The sequence below is a fragment of the Mus caroli genome, unplaced genomic scaffold (assembly GCF_978045245.1).
Source record: "Mus caroli unplaced genomic scaffold, Mus_caroli_1 scaffold_4, whole genome shotgun sequence".
NCBI classification, from domain to species: domain Eukaryota; kingdom Metazoa; phylum Chordata; class Mammalia; order Rodentia; family Muridae; genus Mus; species Mus caroli.
Genome location: NW_028227259.1, coordinates 143,506,216 through 143,529,809, shown reverse-complemented (window position 1 = coordinate 143,529,809; position 23,594 = coordinate 143,506,216). Strand labels below are relative to the sequence as shown.

At 54.4% G+C, this 23,594-nt stretch overlaps 1 protein-coding gene across 3 annotated transcripts; it reads left to right on the top strand.

Moving 5' to 3' along the window:
- The first annotated feature begins 520 nt into the window (after positions 1-520).
- On the top strand, positions 521-20,720 carry Pdgfa (platelet derived growth factor subunit A). Of its 3 annotated transcripts, none has more exons than XM_085837376.1 (8): positions 521-710; positions 2,071-2,200; positions 3,526-3,622; positions 8,595-8,699; positions 10,858-11,045; positions 17,888-18,014; positions 18,472-18,540; positions 19,890-20,720. In XM_085837376.1, the coding sequence occupies exons 2-7, from the start codon at positions 2,138-2,140 to the stop codon at positions 18,525-18,527; spliced, it is 636 nt and encodes a 211-aa protein (XP_085693502.1). In that variant the 5' UTR covers positions 521-710; positions 2,071-2,137; the 3' UTR covers positions 18,528-18,540; positions 19,890-20,720. The 3 variants fall into 3 exon arrangements, with proteins under 3 accessions (XP_085693502.1, XP_021018677.1, XP_021018678.1); XM_021163018.3 differs by lacking the exon at positions 521-710 and adding an exon at positions 954-1,175; XM_021163019.3 differs by lacking the exons at positions 521-710; positions 18,472-18,540 and having other exon boundaries at positions 1,974-2,200.
- Positions 20,721-23,594: the final 2,874 nt, after the last annotated feature.

The following is a 23,594-nucleotide window of genomic DNA, read 5'->3' as shown; positions in this document are numbered from 1 at the left end:
TGGGCCCTTCCAGCTCAGCCTTTGAAATGCAGGAACCCGGGAAGCTGGGGATGAAAGGCTCCTGCCCGGCTGCGCCTTTGTCTGGGGACAAAGGAGATTGGTGGGGGATTGGGCCCGGGCTGGGTGCACGGGTTAATTCACATGAAAGGGAGTGAACTGGACAGGCGGTATCCAGTTGCACCCCTACCCTTGGAGCCCTCCATAGTCTCCAGAGCCCTAGGCTCTGTCTAACTTTGGGATTTGAAAGGTCCACAATCCTCTAACCCGAGTGCTTGTCAAGGAGCTGACAGGACTGGCCTTGCCGTCGGGTCACATCCCACCAGGAATCCATCTCTCTCAATGGGAGAACCGTCCAGCCCTGATCAGACTTCTGTCCGCATGTGCCTTCCCCGCCACCCGTCTGTACTGTGCCTTGGCCGGAGGTGGCGCTCTGCGCTGCCTTGGATCCCAAGGTAGAACCCAGGAGTTCCTCACCCGCCGCTTCTTTTCTATCTTTCCTTCTATCCCTCCAGCTCCCCATTCAGGGTGCGGCTGGGCCTTCGGCCAGGGGCTAAGGATCTGGAGGGTGCCGGGTGTCAAGGTGGCGATGAGGCAGGAGGCAGCCTCCTCCCCGACCCTAGCCTCGCTTCCACCTCCACACAAGAGTGCAAGTTCCTCAATCAGGTGTCCCAGGCTTTGGCTCTGGGGCGCGGGCGCGTGGCAGCCGTCAGGTGAGTGCCCTAGACGCGCCCCTAAACCCGCCCCGCCTCTCCGCAAAGACTCACTCCCCCTCCTTTTATGGAGAGGGGAAGGCTGGAGCACTGGATCCTTACAGTGGGAAGCGGCCCGAGCGCCGGGCGGGGGCCAAGCCGACTCTCATGCCCTTTTTGGCGCAGCAGCTCTGGGCGCTGCCCTTTACTGCCGCTGGGGCCCGAGAGAGAGGCGAGCCGGAGACGGCCGTGCTTCTGCAGCGGCCTCCTCCCCTCCCCGCCCGGTGCCGCAGGATTGCAGCTGGCACTGAAGGGTGGGCAAGCTCGAGGGAGGGGCGCTCCGGGAGCCCCGGCGCCTGTGGGCTCCGAGCCGCGGGCGCCGAGCTTGGATGGATGTAGCTGCCTGCGTGAGCGCGTGTGTGGCCACTGCAGTGGCGGTGGCGGCCGGGCCCGATCTGGCCCGCGAGACCCCTGAGCGCTTCCGAGGTGCGGGTCCCGGGCCCGGAATCCGGGGGAGGCGGGGGGCGGGGGAGGGGGAGGGGCGCGGTGGCGGCGCTATAACCCCCTCCCTGTCGCCGGCCGGCTCCACACGCGCGTCCTGCGGAGCCCGCTCAACTCCGGGAGCCCGGCCTGCCTGCGCCTTCTTCTCCACCTCCTCCTCTGGTCTTCCCGCGGCTGCTGCGGCGGCGGCAGCGGCGCCAGCTCGGCCCTCCGCCCGCCCTCCGGCCCGCGCGGGCGGCGTAGCGAGGCCCCGGGCGGGTAGGCTGCTGCCAGGCGGCGCGGCCGCGGGAGCTGCCCGGCCCCGGCGGGCGGAGGGCGGAGCGCCGCGCCGTAGCCGAGGGCGCGCCGCGGAGGGGCGCACGCAGGCCGCCGGGCCGCGCCGTGCTGGGCCGCGCCGTGCCCGGCCCGGGGCGGCAGCGGCGAGAGGAAGGCCCGGGGACAGGCTCTCGGGACTGCCCGGAGCCCTCAGGGAGAGGCGAGGCGGTAGCTGGTACCGGGCCGAGCGTCCAGACAGGTGATCGGTGGTGCGGCGGGAGCTGCAGCCACGCTCCGCGGTCCCCTCCCGGGGCTGACGGCAGCAAATATGCGGATTTACCGGCCGGGTCGCTCCTAAAGCCAGCGACGGGGAGCGAGCGCGGCGGCGGCCAGCACGGGGAACGCACCAAGGAAGAAGCCCAGCCCCCGCCCTCCGCCCCTTCCGTCCCCACCCCCTACCCGGCGGCCCAGGAGGCTCCCGGAGCGACTCTGTTCCTCCTCCTCCTCCTCGCTGGCTTTGCACTCGCTGCTCGCGCCGAGCGCGCTCCGCAGGCTCCCTGCTCTCCGCGCCACCCTCCTCCGGGCCGCGCTCCCTGAGGGATGGTACTGAATTTCGCCGCCACAGGAGCCCGGCTGGAGCGCCCGCCCCGCGGCCTCGCCTCCCTGCCGAGCTTCCAGCGCCTCGGGACGCGATGAGGACCTGGGCTTGCCTGCTGCTCCTCGGCTGCGGATACCTCGCCCATGCCCTGGCCGAGGTGGGTGCCACCCCCGCGCCTCTGTCCCCTCTCGGCTCCCTCGGCGCACGCCCCTCTCGGCTACCTGTTTCAAGCTCTGCAAAGAGCATTTTGGTTTTGTCAGGGTGGTGTAATTTTTTTTTTTTTTTAAATCCCAACTGGGTTCTATTTTCTGCCATGCCCAAGTGTGTCTGGTGAGTTTCCAGCGCGTTGCGTCGCTCCGCCTTGGAGGGGGACGGGGGAGCCGCGAGGTGAACCCGTGGGTAGAAACTTCGGGGGGCTGTGGGTGCCTTTCCAGAAGGGGCAGCCCAAACGCAGCGGACAATGCAGTAACGGGGTGCGGGAAGCGGGAAAGGGGGTGTGTGTAAACTGACCGTGCTCTGGGAGGGGACTAGGGCGGGCAGTAAGCAGGTAGAGGAGGGTGCGGCCGTAGCCCGGGACTGGGAAGGGTGGGCAGCGCCCAGCCGCAGTCCCCAGTTCTCGGTCCCCAAACCCAGTCCGACGCAGGGCTGGAGCAGTCTCCGCCCGCCCAGGCCTGCTTACAGGTGGCTGAACGAGGCAGCTGGGGCCGGGCCAGGCGCCCGCGCCCTCCCACCGCCACCCTCCCCCCCATTCCCCGGGAGCTTTGCCGTGATGAATGACTTTCCACAGCCCCTGTCGTGGGAACTTCGTGGTTGAGTCCTCCAGCGACCCTGACTCCCTTTTAAAAACCGGGACGGAGAGTGGGGGAGGCTGAACGGTGGGGGTGGTCTGGGCAGGGACCGGAGAGGCGCGAGGTGGATATTTAACCCCTTGCATTCCCTGCAGCCTCTCTAAGCCCCGATGGATTTGGGCGTCCTAGTCGGCGCTAGGGCCGTGACTGGGCCTGAGCCGGGTGGGGCGACCCGGCGCGCGTGCTTGTAGGGGGTGGGGTGGGGGAGAGGGAAGACCCTCTCCCCTGCGGGCTCAGCTCAGGATTCCCGGAGTGAAATTGAACCCTCCGGCTAGATTAAAGTGTTGAGGCTGCTGTGACTCCAGTCGTGGATGCGTGACGCATTTCGACCCTCTCTGTTTCTACATGTGGATTTAGCTATTAAACCAGAAACTCTTCGGGCCCCTGGCTGCCCCCAGACACCCTGGGGAGGCCAGAGCGCGGGTGATTTTTGTCTGAACATGTCATGGCATTGTTGGGGTATTTTTACCAAGGTCAGACAGATAGGAACAGTGTGGAGGATTTAGGGGGGGTCCCATCTAGCCCCACCCGATCCTCTGGCTCTAGGGCCTAACGAGGGTCCGGCTGGGCTGCGTGGCCCCTGGGGCCGGGCTGGAACCCCTGGGCGCGTCCTGACGGTGTGGTCTGCTTGCAGGAAGCCGAGATACCCCGGGAGTTGATCGAGCGGCTGGCTCGAAGTCAGATCCACAGCATCCGGGACCTCCAGCGACTCTTGGAGATAGACTCCGTAGGTAAATCGCGCCCCTGCCCTGCCCTGGCTGCGAGGAGGGCGCGGGCGGCGGGGCGGGCCGGCTGCGCGAGGAACCGTACCCTGCGCGCTCGGCCAGGCCGGGCGCTGCGCAGGAGCGCACCGAAAGGTCAGACTCCACTCGCCGGCCATAAACGCCCAGGCGTATGAGTCAGGCGTTTCTCTTGTAGTTGCCACTTTCTCTCCCAGCGGCAGCGGAGGGTTGCTTCGCTCACCCAGGGGTTGTTTTAAGGGAAACGCAGCGGGTGTGTCTCTGAAAGTTCAGTTTTAGAGTATGCCGAAAGACCCTGCCAGGTGTGCGGGTCAACGGCTGCTTCTGGCCAGGGAGCGCGGGAGCCGGCCCGGAGGGAGCGTGACTGTGGCTAGTCTTCTCCTGGCCAGGGCCCCCAGAGTGCTTGAGGAGCTGGTCGGTCCGGGCCTTTTGTAAACTCCACTCCCTGGTGCCTTGATCGCCCGGGGCTGGGTCCCATTGGTGGCCGCAGGAGGCCGATGTTTTTTCTCCACACCATCCTGTAAAAAGGCGCGCCTGGAACACGGGCGCTTGGGGCTATTTTGGGGGCTTCCCGCCTCGGGCCAGAGCCAAGCCACTGTAGAAAACAATTTGTAAATGTAGGGTTGGATTAGACTCGGATGACAAGAGCTAAAATAAATGGGCTGGATGGGGATGGGAGAGGCAGCCTCAGTGCGGGGAGGACGTGGTCTCCTCCTGTCTTTTGTGATAACCTTTTCAAAATGAACACTTAGCCTGTTTTGTTTTTGTTTTTGACACACTGGGATGAAATTTACCAGCTTAAAAAAGAAAAAAAGAAAAAAGGTCCCAGTGAGTTTGTCAGGAGGAACTAAAGGGCTAAAGTGAAGGATTCCAAGTGATGATTCTCCCCCTCCTTGAAAACTTTTCAGAGAGGGTGAGAGAATTAAGTAAAATCACATGGTCTAGCCATTTGGAAATTTGTACCTAATTATGGTGGTGGAGAGGCCTGAACTGTTTTTGTTGCATGCCAAAAGCATTTTTTAACAAGGCGGCCCCGAGCCGGGCGTGGTGGCGCACGCCTTTAATCCCAGCACTCGGGAGGCAGAGGCAGGCGGATTTCTGAGTTCGAGGCCAGCCTGGTCTACAAAGTGAGTTCCAGGACAGCCAGGGCTACACAGAGAAACCCTGTCTCGAAAAACCAAAAAAAAAAAAAAACACAAAAAAACAGTAGTTTCTTGACCCAGGAAATCCTTGGCCTGATCCTTATCAGGGATGGCAGGCCTAGGGTTTCAGTTGGATATCAAGAGTTGGGTCAGGGGGTTTGATCTGATCCCTTTTTGAGTAGGCCTTGGTGGAGGACTTGGCTTGGGTCACTTGGGGAAATACTCCCAGAGTTTTTGCTGGTCCCCCGAAGGCGGACTGCTTTCCTGCCTTGCTTAGCCTAGGGCTGGGCCTCCCGCTGTCTATATGTTGGGGGAAATGGGCCATTCACTTGCAGCGGTGACCATTCTTATGCTGTTCCCTGCAGCCACGCCTCCCCCACCCCCCACCATTAATGCTTTTAGCACCAAGCTTCTGTTAAGGTTAAGCCGGTGTGCCCAATGAGGGGGCTGGAGGCCTCCTCCTTGGGAGGGTCCAAAGAGAAAAAGCTGTCCAGGGCCCCTGGAGGTTTCAAATTGCTTCTGAAAGAATGGTGTGTGTGTGTGTGTGTGTGTGTGTGTGTGTGTGTGTTTAGGACATCCTCACCCTCATTCTACCTATCAGACATTTGGGAATCTCCCTTGGAAACTTCTGGAAGCCAAGTGTGGGTGTGGACTTCTGCTACCCTCCTAGCTTCCTAGTCTTGAAGACAGAGCTGGAGGACCCATTGTGACACCAACCCAAAGTGGGGTCTTCCTTGCTGGGCTATCCCCCTGCTCTGATGTGGAAACTATCTGGAAACTAGTCTTGGCTGGTTGGCTCTCATTCACATTCTGTCTCTTCTTGAAGTGAGGGGCCCTGTGGCTCTGGCTGCCAGAGGAGGCTGCAGAAGGCTGTGGTAGTCAGTTTTAGAGTCAGCTGGAAGGCGTCCTCACTGGGACCATCCTTCAGGATGGCCTCTCCAGGTGAAATCTTGCTGTCTCTATATCTAGGTTGCAGGGAGCAGTGAAAGGCTTAGGGGTGTCCCAGCCAACTCCTCATCCAGGTGGGCGGAGCCTTGAGATTGGCACATGGCTTGTCTAGTGAGCTGGCAGCATCCCCATTTTCCAGATGGGGAAACCCTGAAGGCATCTCCTCCCAACCTTGCAGCTCCTTGGCTGTGTGGCCCAGCTCCAGAGGTGGCAAGATTCCAGTACACTGTCAAGAATGTCCCTGAGCCCAGAGCATTCCATGGCAGAGTCAAGGAGCTCTAAGTGGTCTTTCCAGTGTGGCTTTTGGGTCCAGAGATTCATTACTGGCATGCAGCCTTGCTGTGAACTACAGCTCAGAAGTTCAGGTCAATTCTGTGTGTGTGTGTGTGTGTGTGTGTGTGTGTGTGTGTGTGTGTGGTGTAACGGGAGCTTTGTTCTCTAGAGCCGCTGGCCAGGCGCCATGGGTCATTGAGCAACTGATACATACACATCCCATCCCAGGCTACTCACAATATTGTAGTCGGGACAGGGCTAGTGAACTCTGTCTGTCCTTCCTCTAGTCATCAGACATTGTCACCCACATATCTGCGATAGGATAAAGGGAGGTGACTTTGACCTGAGAGGGGCTTAGCTACTAATTCATGCTGGGCTCAGCTGTGTCACACAGGATAACATTTTTAGACTCCCAAAGAATGCATCAAAGATGCCACCGTGGTGGATTGACTATTGGCTTGTGACTGTTTGTTTATTTACTTACTAGTTTAAAGCTGTGGTCTCAAGTAGCCCAGGCTGTCCTTGAACTCCCTTATGTTGCCAAGGACATCTTCTTGTCTCTATTTCCATAGGAGTAGTTTTATAAATACTCATCACCATACTTATGTAATGCAGGATTGGGGATGGAGCCCAGGCTTGTGTGTTCTGGACCCCCCTCTCAGATGAACTACATCACTAGCCTGCTTTGGTTTCTTGAGAAGGGTGGCCTTGAACTTCAGATCCTTCTGTTATGCTACCACCTCTGACTCATGACCACCTATCTTGATCTGGGGGGCAGAAGGTGGGCTTGTCTGAGTAGGAGCTATAGCCAGTCTCTGTGGCTGCATTTGTCTGCATTAGGTTCAGTCAGGAGATGTTGGATTGGGGAATTGGGCTTGATTGAGCCTTGGAGGCTCCCAGCTCTCCTTTGGTCTTTATTTCTGAGTTTTTGTTTTGTTTTGTTTTTAATTTTTTTTTGAGACTGGATCTTGTGTGTCCCAGGCTGACATCGAATTTACTTTGTATCTGAACCTTGAACTCTGAACTCCTCATCTTCCTCCTTCCACCTCCTGAGTGAGGGGATTTACCACACCCTACTTGTCTGATTTGTCTTTGTCTTGTTCAGTTTCTCTGGACTCTAATGCCCTGGTCTCTGCAGTCAGTGACACCTACTATGTACACGTTGAGGCAAGCCAGGCATCAGAGGACCACAGTTGGTACCACCGCCCTCTCTTGCAGGCCCTGTGAGTGGATGGCCCATTCATTTCTTGTTAAATTGGTCACAGCAGGATGGTCATCACTAGGTCATGACTCACCATGTCACTTTTTTTGTGAAGAGACGCTTCTTTGTAACAGTTGGTTGATGGGAAATTTTTACTGCATGAGCAGTTCTGATCTTATTTTGGGTCTTAAACTAAAATCGGTGCCATTGGAACATTGAGTCATTTTAAATAGTTTTTTGGGCTCAGATTCATCGTTGACATTCACACCTTAGCCGAGCCTTTGCTTTTTATCTTAAATGTGTGGGTAGGAGACGTCTCAGGGTGGAGGAGGCTGGCATGTCTCCTGTTGGTTGTGGATGGTGTGGTACCTAATAGGTTTTGTATCCCCTGCTTGGGGAGCTGTCCATTTGGGCAGGATGTCACTAAATGTTGGGACCCAAGAAGGAGGAAGTTTGCTTGGAGTTCTGCGTGGTATAGGCTGGAAAGCCAGGTGTAGATTGACTGTATTTGGGGCTGAGCCTGTGGTGGGGCTTTGTGTCCTCTTGTCCCAGGGAATTGCAGAACTCAGGGGCAGTGTAGTGGCCTCTTCTTCTGTTCTGGGCCAGTGTATCTCAGGGGCTAGGTTTTCCGGGCTTACCTCAACTCTGTCCTCAGTTGGTGGCTGTACCTCTGCTGAGCGCCTGGTGGCCCTCAAGGTGTAAACACTCCTTCACGTGCCTCTGCTCTCCTCTCTCTTTTCTGTATGCCTCACTGTCTTAGTCATCCAGCACTCGCTCGCTCACTCGGGACTCCAGCCTCAGTCCTCTCTCAGCTACCAGCCGCACCCCTTTGCTGTTTCTCATGGCCTCTGGCCCTCCGAGCAGGCTTATTTCAGGAACAGTGGAGGTTGGCTGGCAGCCCAGTCTGGCGTTGCTTCCGATGCCCCTCAGAGGTTAGGGCATTTCATCAAAGCCTGCTTTACAAGAGGGAGGCGCTGTACACACAACAGCAGGAGAGAGAGGCAGCCGCCCTTCCCATTTTTGCTTCAGCTGCGATGGTAGTACTGCTTCAGGACTGGGCTCAGCTGGGTGGCCTTGGGACTTTCCTGACCCAGTGCAGTCCTCCAAGGGTTCCCTTCAGAGTCATAAGGGAGATACCTGAATGCCTTCCTGAATGAACCTCAGAATTTCACAGGAGAGCTGCACTTTGGGGACATGCATACTGACAGGACAATAGGGAGTTGGTTGAAGGCACATCTGTAAGCCCCCTTTGCGAGCAGAGCACAGTTGTCTGGGCTTGGGGACTGGGCCCTTTGTCCTCTTGCTCTGAAACCTGCTGTAGAAGCCCCAGCTGTTTAGGTCCCAGGGGTGTGATTACATACGTGTGGACTCTTTACCACATTTTTCTTTCTACTTTCAGGGGCTGAGGATGCCTTGGAGACAAGCCTGAGAGCCCATGGGTCCCATGCCATTAACCATGTGCCCGAGAAGCGGCCTGTGCCCATTCGCAGGAAGAGAAGTATTGGTGAGCATGGGAGGCTGTGTGCTGTGTGGCAGCTGGAAGGGGGCAGGTTCCCACTGGGGCTATGAGTGCTCCCTGTGAGTGCTCCCTGCTAACTCGGTCCTCCCCCAGCACAGCCACATATCCCTCCTCCACCAAACAAAGGCTTTGCTGGCCTGCTGCCCTCCCCACGGAGGCAGCCCTCTTTCTCTTCTCTTAGAGTGTCTCCTGCCTGCCCTTCTGCAGTCTTGTGCCTGGGCCAAGAGTTTCCAGGAGGGGAACATTATAAATTCCTTAAGTGCCCAGTCTTGTCAGGGCCTGTCTACAAGGAGGCTTCGTTGGAAAACGTGGCTGTGCTTACTTTTCAGTTCCTGAGGTGAGCTCCAGCGTGCTCCCGTGCTTCAGCTGCAGAAGCCGGGTGCAGCCTGGACTGTGCTGGGGCCCACAGCTGGAGGACACCTCTTCCAGAGACCCTACCTCACTCACCTTTGGCTCTAGGGTGGGATTTCAGCTGTGAGCCAGTGAGTCCCAGCTCAGCTAAGGGGGCTGTCTATGGACTGTTCAGGCACTGGCTGCTGTGTGATCCTGTGCAAGTAGACCCCTCTCTCTGAGATGTAGTTACCAGCAAAAATATAGATTCTTAGTTACTGGCAGAAAACATTCCTGAGGTGAGAATAGATCTCAGCCATCCCCCTAGGACTATAGAATTCCTACTCCCAACTGAGCTGAGGGGTACTGAGTGCAATCTAAGGCCCTTACATGAGACCCACTTAAAAGACTCTCTACAAGGGCTGTCATGAGAAACAAGGAGTGGCTAAACCTGGGAGCCCAGAGCAGTGTACCTGGCCCAGTGTTTGGGGCCTCTGTGTTGGAGGGACTCACGTCCAGAAGGATGATGCTGGTCCCTGAGAGAGCAGGGAGGAGTCTGGTCCCCCATCCCTGTTCATTCATGTTTTCCCCTCTCACCCCCAGGGAGTCTGTAGACACCTGTGTAGCTTCTCTGGAGTGCATTGGCAGCTGCTAGTGTACAAATCTCTTGCATCTCTTAGGTGTGGTTCACTCCTGTTGGTTAGCTGGCTCCGGTCTCCCTGACCCCATCACTCCTTCCAGCTCTGAGTCTAGAGTCAAGGTCCCCTTCAGTGTTGATAGGCCAGCAGGGACAGTGAGTGGATAGGCCAGGGCCTTCCTGATACCTCAGCCTCCTCTCCCCACACTGGCTAGTCCCAAAGACAGTTACCAGGCAGCCACTATATCGTGAGCAACAACAGGGTCTAGGGTTAAATGGGGTTAACGAGGACTGCCTGAGGAGGAGAAGGGTGTGTATCCCAGGGTCCTGAAGGGATTTCTTGTTTTGTTTTGTTTTTGTTTTTCGAGACAGGGTTTCTCTGTATAGCCCTGGCTGTCCTGGAACTCACTTTGTAGACCAGGCTGGCCTCGAACTCAGAAATCCACCTGCCTCTGCCTCCCGAGTGCTGGGATTAAAGGCATGCGCCACCACACCCGGCTCTGAGGGGATTTCTTATCTGCTGTGCACACCTGCCAAGCAGACGGCCCCAGACTGACTGTTCTCAGGGGGACAAATAAGTATAGTTTTCTGGCTTTCATAACCAGGTCTCCAGCCTTGGGCTACGTGGAGACTAGGTAGGGTTGTGCTGCTCCTCTGATGTCCCCCTTTTTTGGCTTGCAAAAGCAAGGAAGGGTACGAGGGATGGAACCAAAGGCTTGTGCATGCTAGGCAAATACTCTTTATTACAGAGCCCTAGCCCCTCACTGGGGAATTCTAGGCAGAGGCTCTACCACTGAGCCACGCCCCCAGCCCCTCACTGGGGAATTCTAGGCAGGGGCTCTACCACTGAGCCACACCCCCAGCCCCTTACTTACGGGTTCTAGACATTCTATCCAGGAGCCATTTTCCCAGCAGTCTTCACAATTTACTTTGAGACAAGACCTCCTTAAGTTGCCCAGGTTGGCCTTGAACTATGTCTGTAGCTTTGATGTGAGTTTCAGCCCTGTACATTCAAGGCAACTAACATCCTTTTGTATTGGGGGGCTGTCGCAGGGGTGGGTTCCGCCCAGGTGCAGCCTAGGTAGGCATCTCTGGGTTGGGAGATCAGCGACCATGTTTTTGTGTGCTATAGGTACATTCTAGTTTTTCTCATTTGGAGTTTTTTTGCCTTTGCAGAGGAAGCCATTCCCGCAGTTTGCAAGACCAGGACGGTCATTTACGAGATACCTCGGAGCCAGGTGGACCCCACATCGGCCAACTTCCTGATCTGGCCCCCATGTGTGGAGGTGAAGCGCTGCACTGGCTGTTGTAACACCAGCAGCGTCAAGTGCCAACCTTCACGGGTCCACCACCGCAGTGTCAAGGTGAGCCCAGCCCTTTCTCGTGGTCAGTCTCGTAAAAACACTCTGGGGTTGATGGAATGGTTTGAGAAGTAGGGTGGCATGTGGCTTAAGGTTGTTAGCACGAAGCTCCGTACGGGCCAGGGGGCTGGCTTTTTTAGGAGGGTCTGTGGGATATTCTGTGTTCTTCTGGTCCCTTGTTGTATCATTGGGGAGTTGTGAACAAATGTCTCTTCATCCTAGATAGGATATCCAGCCAAAAAAAAGTAGTCCACCACCATCCAGCATGCTAGCCAATGAGGTTATTTCGATTGCTTGCAGGAGTGTGGGTGACTCAAAGACAGATGTTTGACAGTAATGCCCACCCTCGCACTGAGAATGACTGGAGAGAGTCGCATCTCTAGAACTTTCTCCCCTGTTCTGGCAGAGTCTTCCCTCTTACAGCAGTTACTACTTAAGTGTGTAGTTGGAGGGGTTACTTGTGAATCTTGTAACTTTCTGGGCTTCCCAAGCCTTGTAAGTTTCCTTAGCTTTCTAAAGCTTCCTAGCTCCCTCTAAGAGGGCATGTTTACATTCAGAGGAACTAGCCACTTATCACCATGAGAGAGAGATTTTGGGCCCATAATTTTCATGAATGGTCATTGTCTGAATAGGTGACAGTGGGATTTGAGTCTGTCCCCTTCTGAACCTGTACGTCCCTCTGTGCTCTCAGGGGTTCGTTCAGTTGCTGGCCTCCTTGTTGGATGATGGAAGGTTTCCAGGCCCCAGAGGTTTAGTCTCTCTCTGGGCATGAGTCTTAAGAACATGGTTGAAGGCTGGTTATCTTGTTGTGTGCATTTCTGTGATATTGTTGCCAAGGCTGGAGCCTTTGGCATTCTGTCAGTCAGACCATTGAGTTCTCAACCTTCCTAATGCTGCAACCCTTTAATACGGTTGCTTATGTTGTTGTGGACCCCCCACCCACCCCACTTATTGTTACTTCATAACTGTTACTGTTATGAATCATAGTGTAAATATCTGATATACAGAATTTCTAATGCGACCCCCTCCCAACAAGGATCACAACCCTTGCAGGTTAAGAACCACTGTTCTAAGCCCGTCTACAGTCTGACAAGTGGCTCTGACAGATTGAAGCCCTTCTGCCAACATGTGACCCTTGGGTGGCAAAGTGGGTGCAAGCCGTAGGGTCTGGGCACGAGACAGCTGAGGGTCTAGAATGTCTCTGAGGATAACATCTACCCCTGACACAGACAGGCTTCTGTAGCCATGATACCTTTGGGGGGGTGCAGGATCCCCAGAATCATGTGTGAAGGTTTCAGATCCCATTCTTCTATCCTAGTGAATCTATCTCAACTCCCAATCCTGCCATGACTCTTGGCCCCAGCAGAAGGGTGCCAGGAGAACACCTTTCTTGGTAAGGACCTACATTCAGGAGCTGGTTGTGACCCACCACCCAGGCCTCTGTAGATGGAAATGACCTTGATGCCTGGCGTTTGGTCTCTAGAGAGTTCCAGGGAGAGTTGACTGCATAAACCGCACAAGTCTTTTTTTGCAAGCCTCTTCGGGACTGGATGCTCCATCAAAAGCCATGGGCTTTTCCCAGGGCTCCATGGACTTGTCTGGGTGCTCGCTAGGCTTGCTGTCCACCCTCAGAGGTTGGACAGGATGTTGGCTAGCAGCAGGGACAAGCTACCAGGGGTGATTCAAGCACCCTGGCAGCCTTTGTCACCTGGACCAGACTCAGCCCTTTCCTGGGCCTCAGGGTTCCCATTGATGGCATATGGAGGAGTCTCTGGAAACCTGCCATCTTGTTCTTTCGGGTACAGGTGATAGCTTTGATCTAGAGTAGGCCTTTCTTTTTCTCAACCTGTCTGGCTTTGTTCCTTCCCTGCCTGCCATGGATTTGTGTAGTCCAGGCTGGCTTAGAACTCTCTAGCCCAGGCTGGTGTTCAAGTTGAGATAATCCTTTCTCAGCCTCCTGCTTGGTGGGGTTATAAGCGTGAGCTATTGCAATTTGAGTGTAGGAATGGTCTCTTCATGCTGGAAACAGTCAAAGGGATAGGTACTATGACCAATTGTGTATGGGGCTTTTGACTTGGAGGTTTTCAGAGACTCCGGGCCCTGGCACAGGGGCTACTGTCCATTCCCATTGACACTGCTACCTACTGTATTGATTGTTTCTTCCCTGTGTTATATGGGACTCAGCAGGGTCCTGATCAGTTGAAAGGGACCAATCTTGTTGGGCTAGGCTCTCCCTAGTCCCTTGTAAGTACCCACCCATATGCACCACCATTGCCACCCTCCCAGAGCTAGGAGGGGACATCCGGCCCCAGACACTGCAGGCTCTGGCCGAAGGGACAGAAGGTCAGTGGAACAGGAGCCCCATTGTGGATGCCAGGCCTGCAGCATTTGGGGTGGAGGCTGGTGTTGACCTGGATGGAGGGAGATGGACCCAAAAGTCCCAGACTCTGGTCAGCAGGGGTGGGGCTGATGATGAGGTTCACAACAGCCATATCTATGTTGTGTGTGTGTGTGTGTGTGTGTTTCCTTCCTTGTAGTGTTATAGGTTAAGCCCAGAATTTCTCATTACAAGCAAACTTACCATTGAGCCATAGCCCAGTCCCTCAGTGGGGGATTCTAGGCAGGGGCTCTACCACTAAGCCACGCCCCCAGCCCCTCCCTGGGAGATTCTAGGCAGGGCCTTTACCACTGAGCCACGCCCCCAGCCCCTCATTTGGAGATTCTAGGCAGATGCTATATATACTACTAAGCCAGGCACCCAGCCCTCCATGGTTTTTATTGTGAGACAGGGCTCAATTAAATCACTGAGGTGATTTTTGAACTCACTCTGTAGCCTAGGGAGACCTTGAACTCGTGCTTCAGCTTCTCAGTTGTTGGTTGGGATGATACCTGAGCAGCCCAGGACCTTACCCTGTTTGGCCTCCTGTGCCCTTCCCACTCTGCTCAGCATGTAGCACCTGACCCCAAGTGCTAGCAGTGTTCTCCATACCCTGCTGTGGAGATAGGAGAAGGACGCCCTGTGGGCCTGCCTGCACCTCGCAGCGTAGCTGAGCCCATGGAGTGTTTAGCTTGGACAGAGGTGAGGCTTCTCCTGTCTACATTCCATGGGACTGCTAAGGGGTCAGGTCAGCTCCGAGCCATCATTTGACCTGACTGCTGAGCTGGATAAGGAGGTTGATTACTCAGTTTCCAACATGCAGGACGTAGGGGCTCTGTTGGGTTAGGCTCCAGGTTTCTGAAGGTGCCCCCAACTTGAGTAGGGTCTGAAGCTATGCTCTAAGGAAAGTCCCAGCTGGGCTCCATCATTTGGCTTGTGCAAAGATTTCAGAGAAGGTGGCCAGGCAGGCTTTAGTCTTGAAGGAGCAAGTCTCTCAGTCCCTCCAGTGAAAGGCTTGAGATCCAAGGAGGCTGGGGCAGCATGACAGAAAACACCTGAGATGTGCTTGATGCTTATCAAGCTGTGAGCCCTCAGCCAGGTGGGACAGGGATGCCCCAGCCTTTAAGTCCCAGCCCAGCTTCTCCCGTCACTGGATGTCCGTGGGGCACTTTGGGAGCCAGAACCTAATGTTCTCTTGGTCAAGTTAAAGGATTCTTGTGGGAAGGTCCCAGGTCTCTGTGCTGTGAGGCCTTGGGGGCTCATTCCTTTTATGTCTGGCTGAATAGAAAGCAGAGGAGTGAGGGGCCTGGGCAAGCTGTCCACTTGCCAGCACCTGGTTCCTCATCTAGTAGAATAGGCTCCAGTCGGGTCCATGCAGCTGACGTGCAGGAGGGACTGTGCCCTGTGCTCAGCTCAATCAGCGCTGGCTTTTATCATAGACACCACTGTCCTGAGGCTTGGAGTAGAAAGACAAGTCCCCCCACACCCCCTCCGTGCAGGGGAGTGATTGGATAATGGCCTGGCCAGGTGATACTCTGGGTTGAACTTGAGGGAGCTCTGGAATGCATGGGGCACAAGTGGGAAAATGTAGTATTCATAACATGTTCTTTGTGTGTGTGTGTGCACCCGGGGGGTGGGGGTGGGGGTGGTTGTAGCCATTTCCTGGCCAGACAGAGGTGGCAGAGCGGCTGGAATCCTTGCATTCCCGAGGCAGGTGCTACTATAAACCGCTGTTTGTTTCTGTCTGATAACCATGGGCCTGTCTGGAAGAATGGGCCTCCCCAGCTGGAGCGGCTCATCAGTTGCTCTTCATGCAGGGGACCCCTAGGCTCAGTGGAGAAGGTTGTACTTGCCCTGCAGTCAGGGTTTGGATCAGGCTGGAGGGCTGTAGTTAAAACCAAACCAAATCCCCTTCTGACAGCCTGTGCTCAGGGCCGCATGAGGCTACCTGGTTCCCACCACAGAGGCTGTGGTGGAAGAGGACAGCACCCACCACTGGTGTCTGTGGCCGTGGTCTCTTTCAGGCCTCTTTTTTTTTTTTTTTTAAATCTAGGCAGTCTAGGAGTTTGCTGGATCACCAAAGACAATAGACATCTTTGGAGGTTGGCGACTGTGGCATCTCTGCCTCCAGCTCCTCTTGGGACTGGCTGATGTTTTTCTTTTGGGAGAAGTTCTTCCTCCCTGACCTACCCTAGGGCTCTTGAAGGGGAGAGACAGGGGTTGTCCTTCTGTTCCCTGGGGTGGACTGTGAGACTCTGAGCTTAGGGACCGGGGGTTGCATTGCTTCTGGGGACATGGTGACTTCCTGAACAGAGTTTGGGGGCTAATTTTAGTAAGGAACCTTGCGTGAATATTGATTTTTGTTGAAGCTAGCTCCTCCTGTAGGGTGGCTATGTCCCATTTCTAGGTGATTTTTTTTTTTTTTTTTTTTTTTTTTTTTTTTTTTACTGTTGTGTCTTTTGTTTGTTTTGGGGTACATGGTCTTATAGCCGGGGACTGGCATGGAACTCATATTGTAGACAAGGCTGGACTTGAGACAAATCCTCCTGCCTCAGCCTACCCCACCATACCCACTTGACCTCTGGCTGCCTCTGTAGAGATAACTTTGTTCTTTCATGAGCTACCTGGGTGGGTGTGACCACTGTCCCTATTTCACAGGTCAGGTTGGAGGTATCTGGAGAGCATAGCCCGACCCAAATGCTCAGGTTGGCCCAGCACTCCACCAAAACATTCTGAGCAAGACCCCTGGGCAGAAGCCTGCCACATGCCTACAGATCTCAGGGGAAGACCCTCCTTGGCTTTCACAGCCCCAAGTTGCTGTCCCTCCCGCTTTCTGACGTAGTGAAACCTGGGCTGGCCCCTGACCCCTGACCCCTGGCCCCACGCCCTCCATGCTGAGCTCATACTTGGCAGACTCTGTTCACACCTGGGGCACCCATTCTACTTCCCACGCCCTCCAGGCACCCGGCACCCTTTGCACCCATGTTAACCATTAATGTAGCCAAGTCGGTAGCCACAGCAGAGTCTGGCTGAGTCTGGTCCCCAGGACTCTGAAAGCTGCCTGGCCTGGTACTCTGGTGCATGGCTGACCATAGCTTCCAAGGGTCCTCTTGGCGCCTGAGCTTTAATACCCTTGGGAGAACACTGGGGAGTGTTCTCCTGCCCAAGCTCCCCCGGTCACTCTGGGTGGGCCACGCACTGTTTTCAGCATTGAACTTCACAAGGCTGCCACTGCTAGGTGCTCTAAGCCACCTGGGGTGGGTTCAGTACTGCTGTAGCCTCAGTTTCCCTAGTGTATGGTGGGATGTGAGGTAGAGACCCTTAGGGCTGCTCTGGGAGTCGGACACAGATTTGGCACTGGTTGTATGCAGTTCTGCAGTGCCGGGAGGGTGGCTGTTCTCTGACACTTGTTCCAGGTGGCATTGAGGTTGGAACACGCCGCCAGCCACACTCTCTGGGTCACCTCAGGAGAGGGCTTGTTGTGCCTGATTTTTCTTTTCTATCCGTGGAGGTGACAATCCTGCCTCCTCACTGGCTGGCCAGGAGGGTTAAATGAGTACTGGTGTCTGGACTCTGAGGGAGGTGACCTAGAGGATTCCCTAATGCAACGTCATGCTGGAAGGGAGCAGGGTATATGGCTCCAAGCTGCCTCCTGGTGCAGCAGTTGGTGGGGGCTGGAGTGGGTTAAGGAACTACTGGATGGGGGGGGGGGGAGTGTGTGGAGTTGCATTCCTCTGTTGGGAGCTGTGTGCACGACTCACAGTCTGTGGGGGTGGAGTTGGCACACTCACAACCCGAGTGTTGCGAGGATGAGGCTGTAGTGTTCCGCATCTGGCCAGGACGATGGGAGCCTTTGCCTGGGGTTCTAGAATCCGGTAGAAACTTTCTGTACCACCTGGAGGTGTGTTGCTGGGTTGGCGTGTCTCTCAGAGACCACAAGTTGGGAGGGTTCCCTCTGTCAGCAAGCTTTGTAGCCACACTGCTGTTTCTAGCCGAGACTCTGGGTTCTTACTAACAACAGGAGTAGTACTATGTTCCGCCATCCAATGTCCAGCTCACCCTTTCTTGGCTGACGCCCTTCAGATCTTTTGGGCAATTACGTGTCTTAAGTTCCTAGTCCTCTTGCCTCCACATCCTGAGTCCTGGGATTACAGGCTTCTGCCGCCACGTTCATTCAGTTTATATGATGCTGGGGATGGAACTCAGGGCTTTGTGGCTGCTGAGGAGAAGTGCTCTGGTAGCTGAGCCACATCCCTTGCTGTGTCGTCCAGGCTGACCTTGAGCTTCTGGCTGCTGGGACGGCAGCTGTAGGCCTAGCATCATTGGGGTTTATTTCGAATGAAAGCAGACCTGAGCTCAAGGGAAGATGCCTTGAGGAGAGTTAGGTATCTGAGTCCTGGTGTGGGGTGCCCTAAGCAAGTCTCCCTTGGGCACATGGTGTTGACGCTGGCTCTTGTTTCCTCGGCAGGTGGCCAAAGTGGAGTATGTCAGGAAGAAGCCAAAATTGAAAGAGGTCCAGGTGAGGTTAGAGGAACACCTGGAGTGTGCATGTGCGACCTCCAACCTGAACCCAGACCATCGGGAGGAGGAGACGGGTGAGTGGCCAACACTGTCTGATTTGCTGTGTGTGGGTCCTGAGGGATATGGGATGAGGGATCTGTCACATCCGACCCAGCCAAGCCCATCACAGCCATGGGAAAAGTTGCTTGAGTCGAGTCAGCAGGCCTGGATTTGCCAGCTGTCCACACTAGCTTGCAGAGTGACAGTCAGGGAAACTGCCTGCAGGTGGAACAGTGCCTCCAGGTGGAACAGTAGACACTGGATTCGGGCTGTACCCTGCTGCCCAGGGTCTTGCCCTTCAATCCTGCCCAGCACACCTGTATATGCCAACATTCAGGCAGCCCAGGTGCAGAGATAGACCCGGAAGTGTCTATGCACCAGGGTGGATCAGGCTTTCTCTCTGAAAGATAAACACCTTCAGTATTTATTACTGTGGCTTCCCACCCCAGGCCCTCCGGAGGCCACTCACCTCCCCTGCCCTTTCCTTGACAGGAAGGCGTAGGGAATCAGGTAAAAAGCGGAAAAGGAAAAGGTTAAAACCCACCTAAGGCGGCCGACCAGGTAGGCCCTGCCCGCCCGGGTGAGCTGGGGACTCCCTCGCACAGGGCTGGGACACAATCAGACAAGCGAATCCCGCTTCCGTGGGCCCTGATTGGCTCAAGGTTCTGTGTGCTTCTGGGACTGCTCGGCCGGGTCTCCTTGCAGCTATAGCTTTGCCCTTCTCTTGGTCGTTGATCAGGCACTCGAGTGCCCCATGGCGGGAAGGGTGGGGGCTTCTGGTGGCTCTGCTGGAGTTATCTGGGCAGAGACTGCCCACTGCGCTGATACGTTTAAGGAGGAGGAGGCTGGTGGATCTGAAGAGTTAAGTGGCCAGGGCAGTCAGTCAGCTTTTGTAACCAGCAGTGGCCTCAGGAAAGGAGGAAGAGGTTAATCTGTGTAAGACCAGATGGGGTGGTCTTTTGTACTGTGGGTTCTGTCCTTAAAATTACCGCCAGGACCCACGGAGGCTGCTCCAGGGGTGGAAGAGTCAAGCAGGTAAAGAAGGGCTGTAGAGCCTCTTAGGAATGCTTGTTGCAAACCCACCCTGTGATGGCTGCTTTTCCCCGGAAGTGTAGGGAATGTAGGTGGGGCGTGTCATTTCCCAGACCTGTCCTAAGTGTCAGCTTGTCTGGCTCAGAGGGCTGGAGCCTGTCTGGCTGAGCCCTTCCTCCTGGCACATGCGACTTAGGGGCATCCAAGACAAACAGTTATTCTGGGCAGGAGAGTCCTCAGAGATAGGGTGTCTGAGAACCCTGGCTCCCACACGAGGGTGCCTGGGGATGCCTGTCTTGGGCATTTGTCTCCTTGGGCAGGTCCTTGGGGTTGCTTCATGTGGCTCTGACGGGGCTGCTGCTGACAGGGACCCCTTCAAGGGAGAGGCAGGTGTTTCTGTGACTGCCTGTGTCCAGCTGGCAACCTGGCATCGTTGGTTCATTATGGAACTGGGAGGTGTAGCTTTGTTTTGTGCTAGTGTTTGATCACCAGCACCAGAACAGCCACACAAAATCATTGCTCTGATTAGTCACAGAGACCCACATGCAGGGTGGCTGGTGGCATCTGTTCTCTCTGATACTTCATGGCCCAAACTGCCAACCTCCAACAAGGTACAGGCCTTAGGCTGGAAGAAAGAAACATAGGGGGAAGGACAAAAAGAACTTTCTATGCCTCAGTTTCTCCATCTATGCATTGGGAGCATGGGTTCTTCTATGAAATGCAGCCAGTCTAGTACCAATTCTTAAATTGGGAAGATTTGATTAAACTGTGGAAATTTTGATTTTTTTTTTAATTATGTATATCAACAAGTTGGGGCTAAGTGGCCCTGCTGTTTTCTATCTGTGGTCATAGCCTTAACTCTTCCTGCCTTCCCACAGATGTGAGGTGAGATGAGCCGGCTGCCCTCTCCCGGGACACGGATGTGCGTGGCGTGTGACATTCCTGAACATACTATGTATGGTGCTTCATTGCCAATGTGCGTGCGGTCTTTGTTCTCCTCCGTGAAAAACTGTGTCCGAGGACAAAGAGACAGTGTCCGTTTGTTCAGTGTGACATCAAAGCAAGTACTGTAGCACTCAGAGAGACAGTGAGAAAGCTTCCTTGTCACAGAGAGCGAAAACAAAACCACAAAAAAGAAAAAAAAAAAAAAAACAAAAAAAAAAAATTAAAAAAAAAAAAAACAAAAAAACAAACCAAACCACACCCAACAACAAAAAAACCCCACCAGAAGAAACAAAAAGACTGAAGTGGGCGACGGAAGGGCCGCCCTGCAGGACTGACCCTCGAGAGGTGGCTGATGTTGGCCACCACCCTGGATTCTGCCCGTGGGCACAGGTGCTTTTCGCCAAGGACGCCTGGAGCCCGCCTGGGATGCTGCCTGCCAGCTCCATGGGAACTGAACAGGTGGGAGATGCCCACAGCCTGGAAGCCACCACCTCGCTTGAGTCTGCCTAGGATCTTCCTGATGGCCTTACATGGAATCTCTTTATTTTCTTTTTCCTTTCCTTCTCTCTTTTTTTTACACCATGAAGTGAGTACGCTTCTCCTTTTTATTCTCTGCCTAGCTTTTTTTTTTTTTTTAAATCTCTTGGATGACATTTTCGTCGATAACACGCACGAGGCTGCTGTAAGTTGGGACAGCGAGACGGTTATTTTTTTCCTAGCCAAACTAATGAGGTGTATTAAAATAAACATGATATACCTACCTATCCATTATTTCTGATGCGCCTCTGCCTTCCTGTGTTCCTCTGCCCCTTTAACATTTCTTCTAGCTTAAAGATGAGGGGACTCTGGGAATCATTCAGGGTGGGGCCCCCTGGGGACTCCCTCCCCCTCCCCATTGCTAAATGGCTTCTATGGCAGCATGGAGACATGACAGAGATTATTTTATAGTAAGCTGTTGGGTTTCACTGTTAATCAGAATTGTGTGTGTGTGGTTTCCTTGTTTTGTTTTGGTTCTGTAAAAGTGAACTTTGTATTTTTAATATTATCAGTTTATATACCTGAGAGCCTGCTATATATATTATATATATTTTATTTTGAACTAAAAGGAGAAAAAAAAAATCAACAAAACTTCATGCACACTGGATGCATCCCGTGGTTCTGTTTGTCTGGTTGCTTCCTGGAGTCGCTCCATCACATGGTTGATTTGAGGGTATGAAAACTTGGGGATCAGAGAGTGGGGGCTGCCAGAGTGACAGACTGACTGTCTACCCTGGGCTCCTGCATGGAATGGGACTGGACCAGAGCGGATGGTCCTGAACACCCAGTGAGTGCCAAGGAGTGTCAGGCAGCCGTGAGCTGGATGTATCAACATGGGCAGCTTGTGGCACAGTGGCCATCAGAGGTCCCTGTTGCCCACTGGCTGTGCTCTCTCCTGGAAAGTGAGGCTGTAGCCCCTCACCCTTCCTGAGCTGGAGTTTGGCACTGTCCAGGTGAATGGCATGGTTTCTGAGGCCTTTACCCTCCAAGCTGATCTACAGGAAGCCTCTTGGTCCCTTAAATCAGGAGAGCCAAAAGCCTGGTGCTCATGGGAAATTCTACATATTATGAGGCCTGGCAGCCCTGACACATGGGAACTGGCCCGTGGGCCTGTTTAGTGGCATCAATTCAATCCCACAAGACAAGGGCCCTGGGATCTGCCCCACCCCTTTCCATAGGCACATCCCAGTGAGCTGGGCTGCTTGGGTGAGTTAATGGCCGACTTGGTTACATTGTTACATGTGGCCCTATTGGGCCTTTCTGTGGTTGTTTGCCTCTCCCCAAGCCCCACCTGTGTGTGTGGGCTGAGAGCATCAGAACTCTCCTGGGAGTCCCTCAGCTCCCCATTTTCCTGCTTTAACTTGTTTGGTCCTGTTACCTTGAGAGTTCCCATGACCTTGAGCGTTGACTTTGATGGTTCTCCCTATGACCTTGGGGTTTCCTCTTGTGACCTAAGTTGTCTCTCTGTGAACCCAGTGACTAAATTTTTCTCAGTTAACTTCGTGTTTCCCCAGTGACCTTGAGTTCTGATTTTGACCTTGAGGTTTCTTCCAGAACTGTGACGTTGAGTGGTCTGTTCTGTAATCTTGATCTTGGGATTTCTTCCTGGGTGCCTGTAACCTTGGTCTTCCTTTCTGTGACTTTGAACCCGTGACCTTGAGTGTTCATTTTGAAGTTCATGACCTTGAGCCTTCCTTCTAACACCTGGCCTTCAGAATTCTTCCAGTGACCTTGAAATTTCCTCTTCTGGATCTGTGACTTCACACATTTCTTTCTGAGACTTGTGACCTTGGTGCTTCCTCCCGTGACCTTTCCTCCCGTGCTGTATTTCTTCCTGGGTTGTGACCTTGACGATTTCTCCTGCGACCTTGGGGTTTTCTATGACCTTGAGCTTTGTGTCATTATCTTCAAGGTTTCCTCCCATGAGTCCTCTGACCTTTTTCTGTCCCCACTGTGTAAGGAAGACCTGTTGGCTCCAAAGTCTCCGGTGTCTTCTGTGTCTTTGGGGTGTCACATCTGTCCCTGTCATCTGGCACAGAGCTGCTCTGTGTAGACAGGCACCTACACTTGCCTGGGGGCCCCCGTATTTCGTTGTGACCCCATATTTCGTTGTGACTAGAGCTGGGCTTGTGAGATCTGTTCTTTCCTTGTCGGAGTCCTCTATCTTGGGGCTTCACCTTGGTCCCCTTCTATGGGTGGGATGGAACTGGATTGGCATGGCATCTGCCTTCATCTGACCAGACCCACAGCACCAGCAGATGCAGCTGGACCACTTCCTGAGTTCTCTAGCACAGTCCCATAGTTGAGACTGGAGGGCCATGTACTGAAAAGATTTTAGATCTTTCCTGGCATGGGCTCCAGCACTGCCCTCCCAACTTTCTCCTCATCGTCATGTTCCCCTGAGAATTATGGGGAGGAAAGTTTGGCCTTGGTTAAGAGTCACTCTGTCTTAAAGATGTGGCTATACCCTCAACATACCCTGAACCCCCTAGGAGACTTCCTATATGGACATCATGGGGACATAGTTTGGGGGGCAGCAGAGAGGATTATGCTGAAGCTGACTTGCCTCCCTGGCCTCAGGAAATTGAAGCTGTTGCATGCCCCCATGTGAAGTGACTCCTGCTGGACCTAGGCTCAAGGGTCCTTTACTAATAAAGCTACATGGTGCAGAGAGACCGGTACCTGACTCCTCCCAGGAGACACACCCCAGGTGCTCACACTGCACATCAGAGAGAAAGCATGGCTTGAGTTCCAGCCGGAGGCCAACAGGACCCAGTGGGGGACACCTAGGGGTGCTATTTGTATTCATCCAAAGCTGGGAGACTTGAGGTGTGCAGTGGCTGTAGGGCGGGCCCTGTTACTTTACCCAGGAAGCCTGGTGCTTAGCCAGGTGCTTTCCCATTTCACTGAGACAGCCTCTAGGGACCACTGAGGCCAGGTTAGATGGTGGAGTATAGTATATTCAGCCCTGCAGTGTGAGGTTACCAGTGACTGAGGGGCTCAGGGAATGCTAAGGGCAGGATCTGGGCATGGTCACGTTGGATACATGATGCCCAAGTCCTGGGGTGGCAGGGGTGAAGGGGTCGTTTCTGGACTGCAGC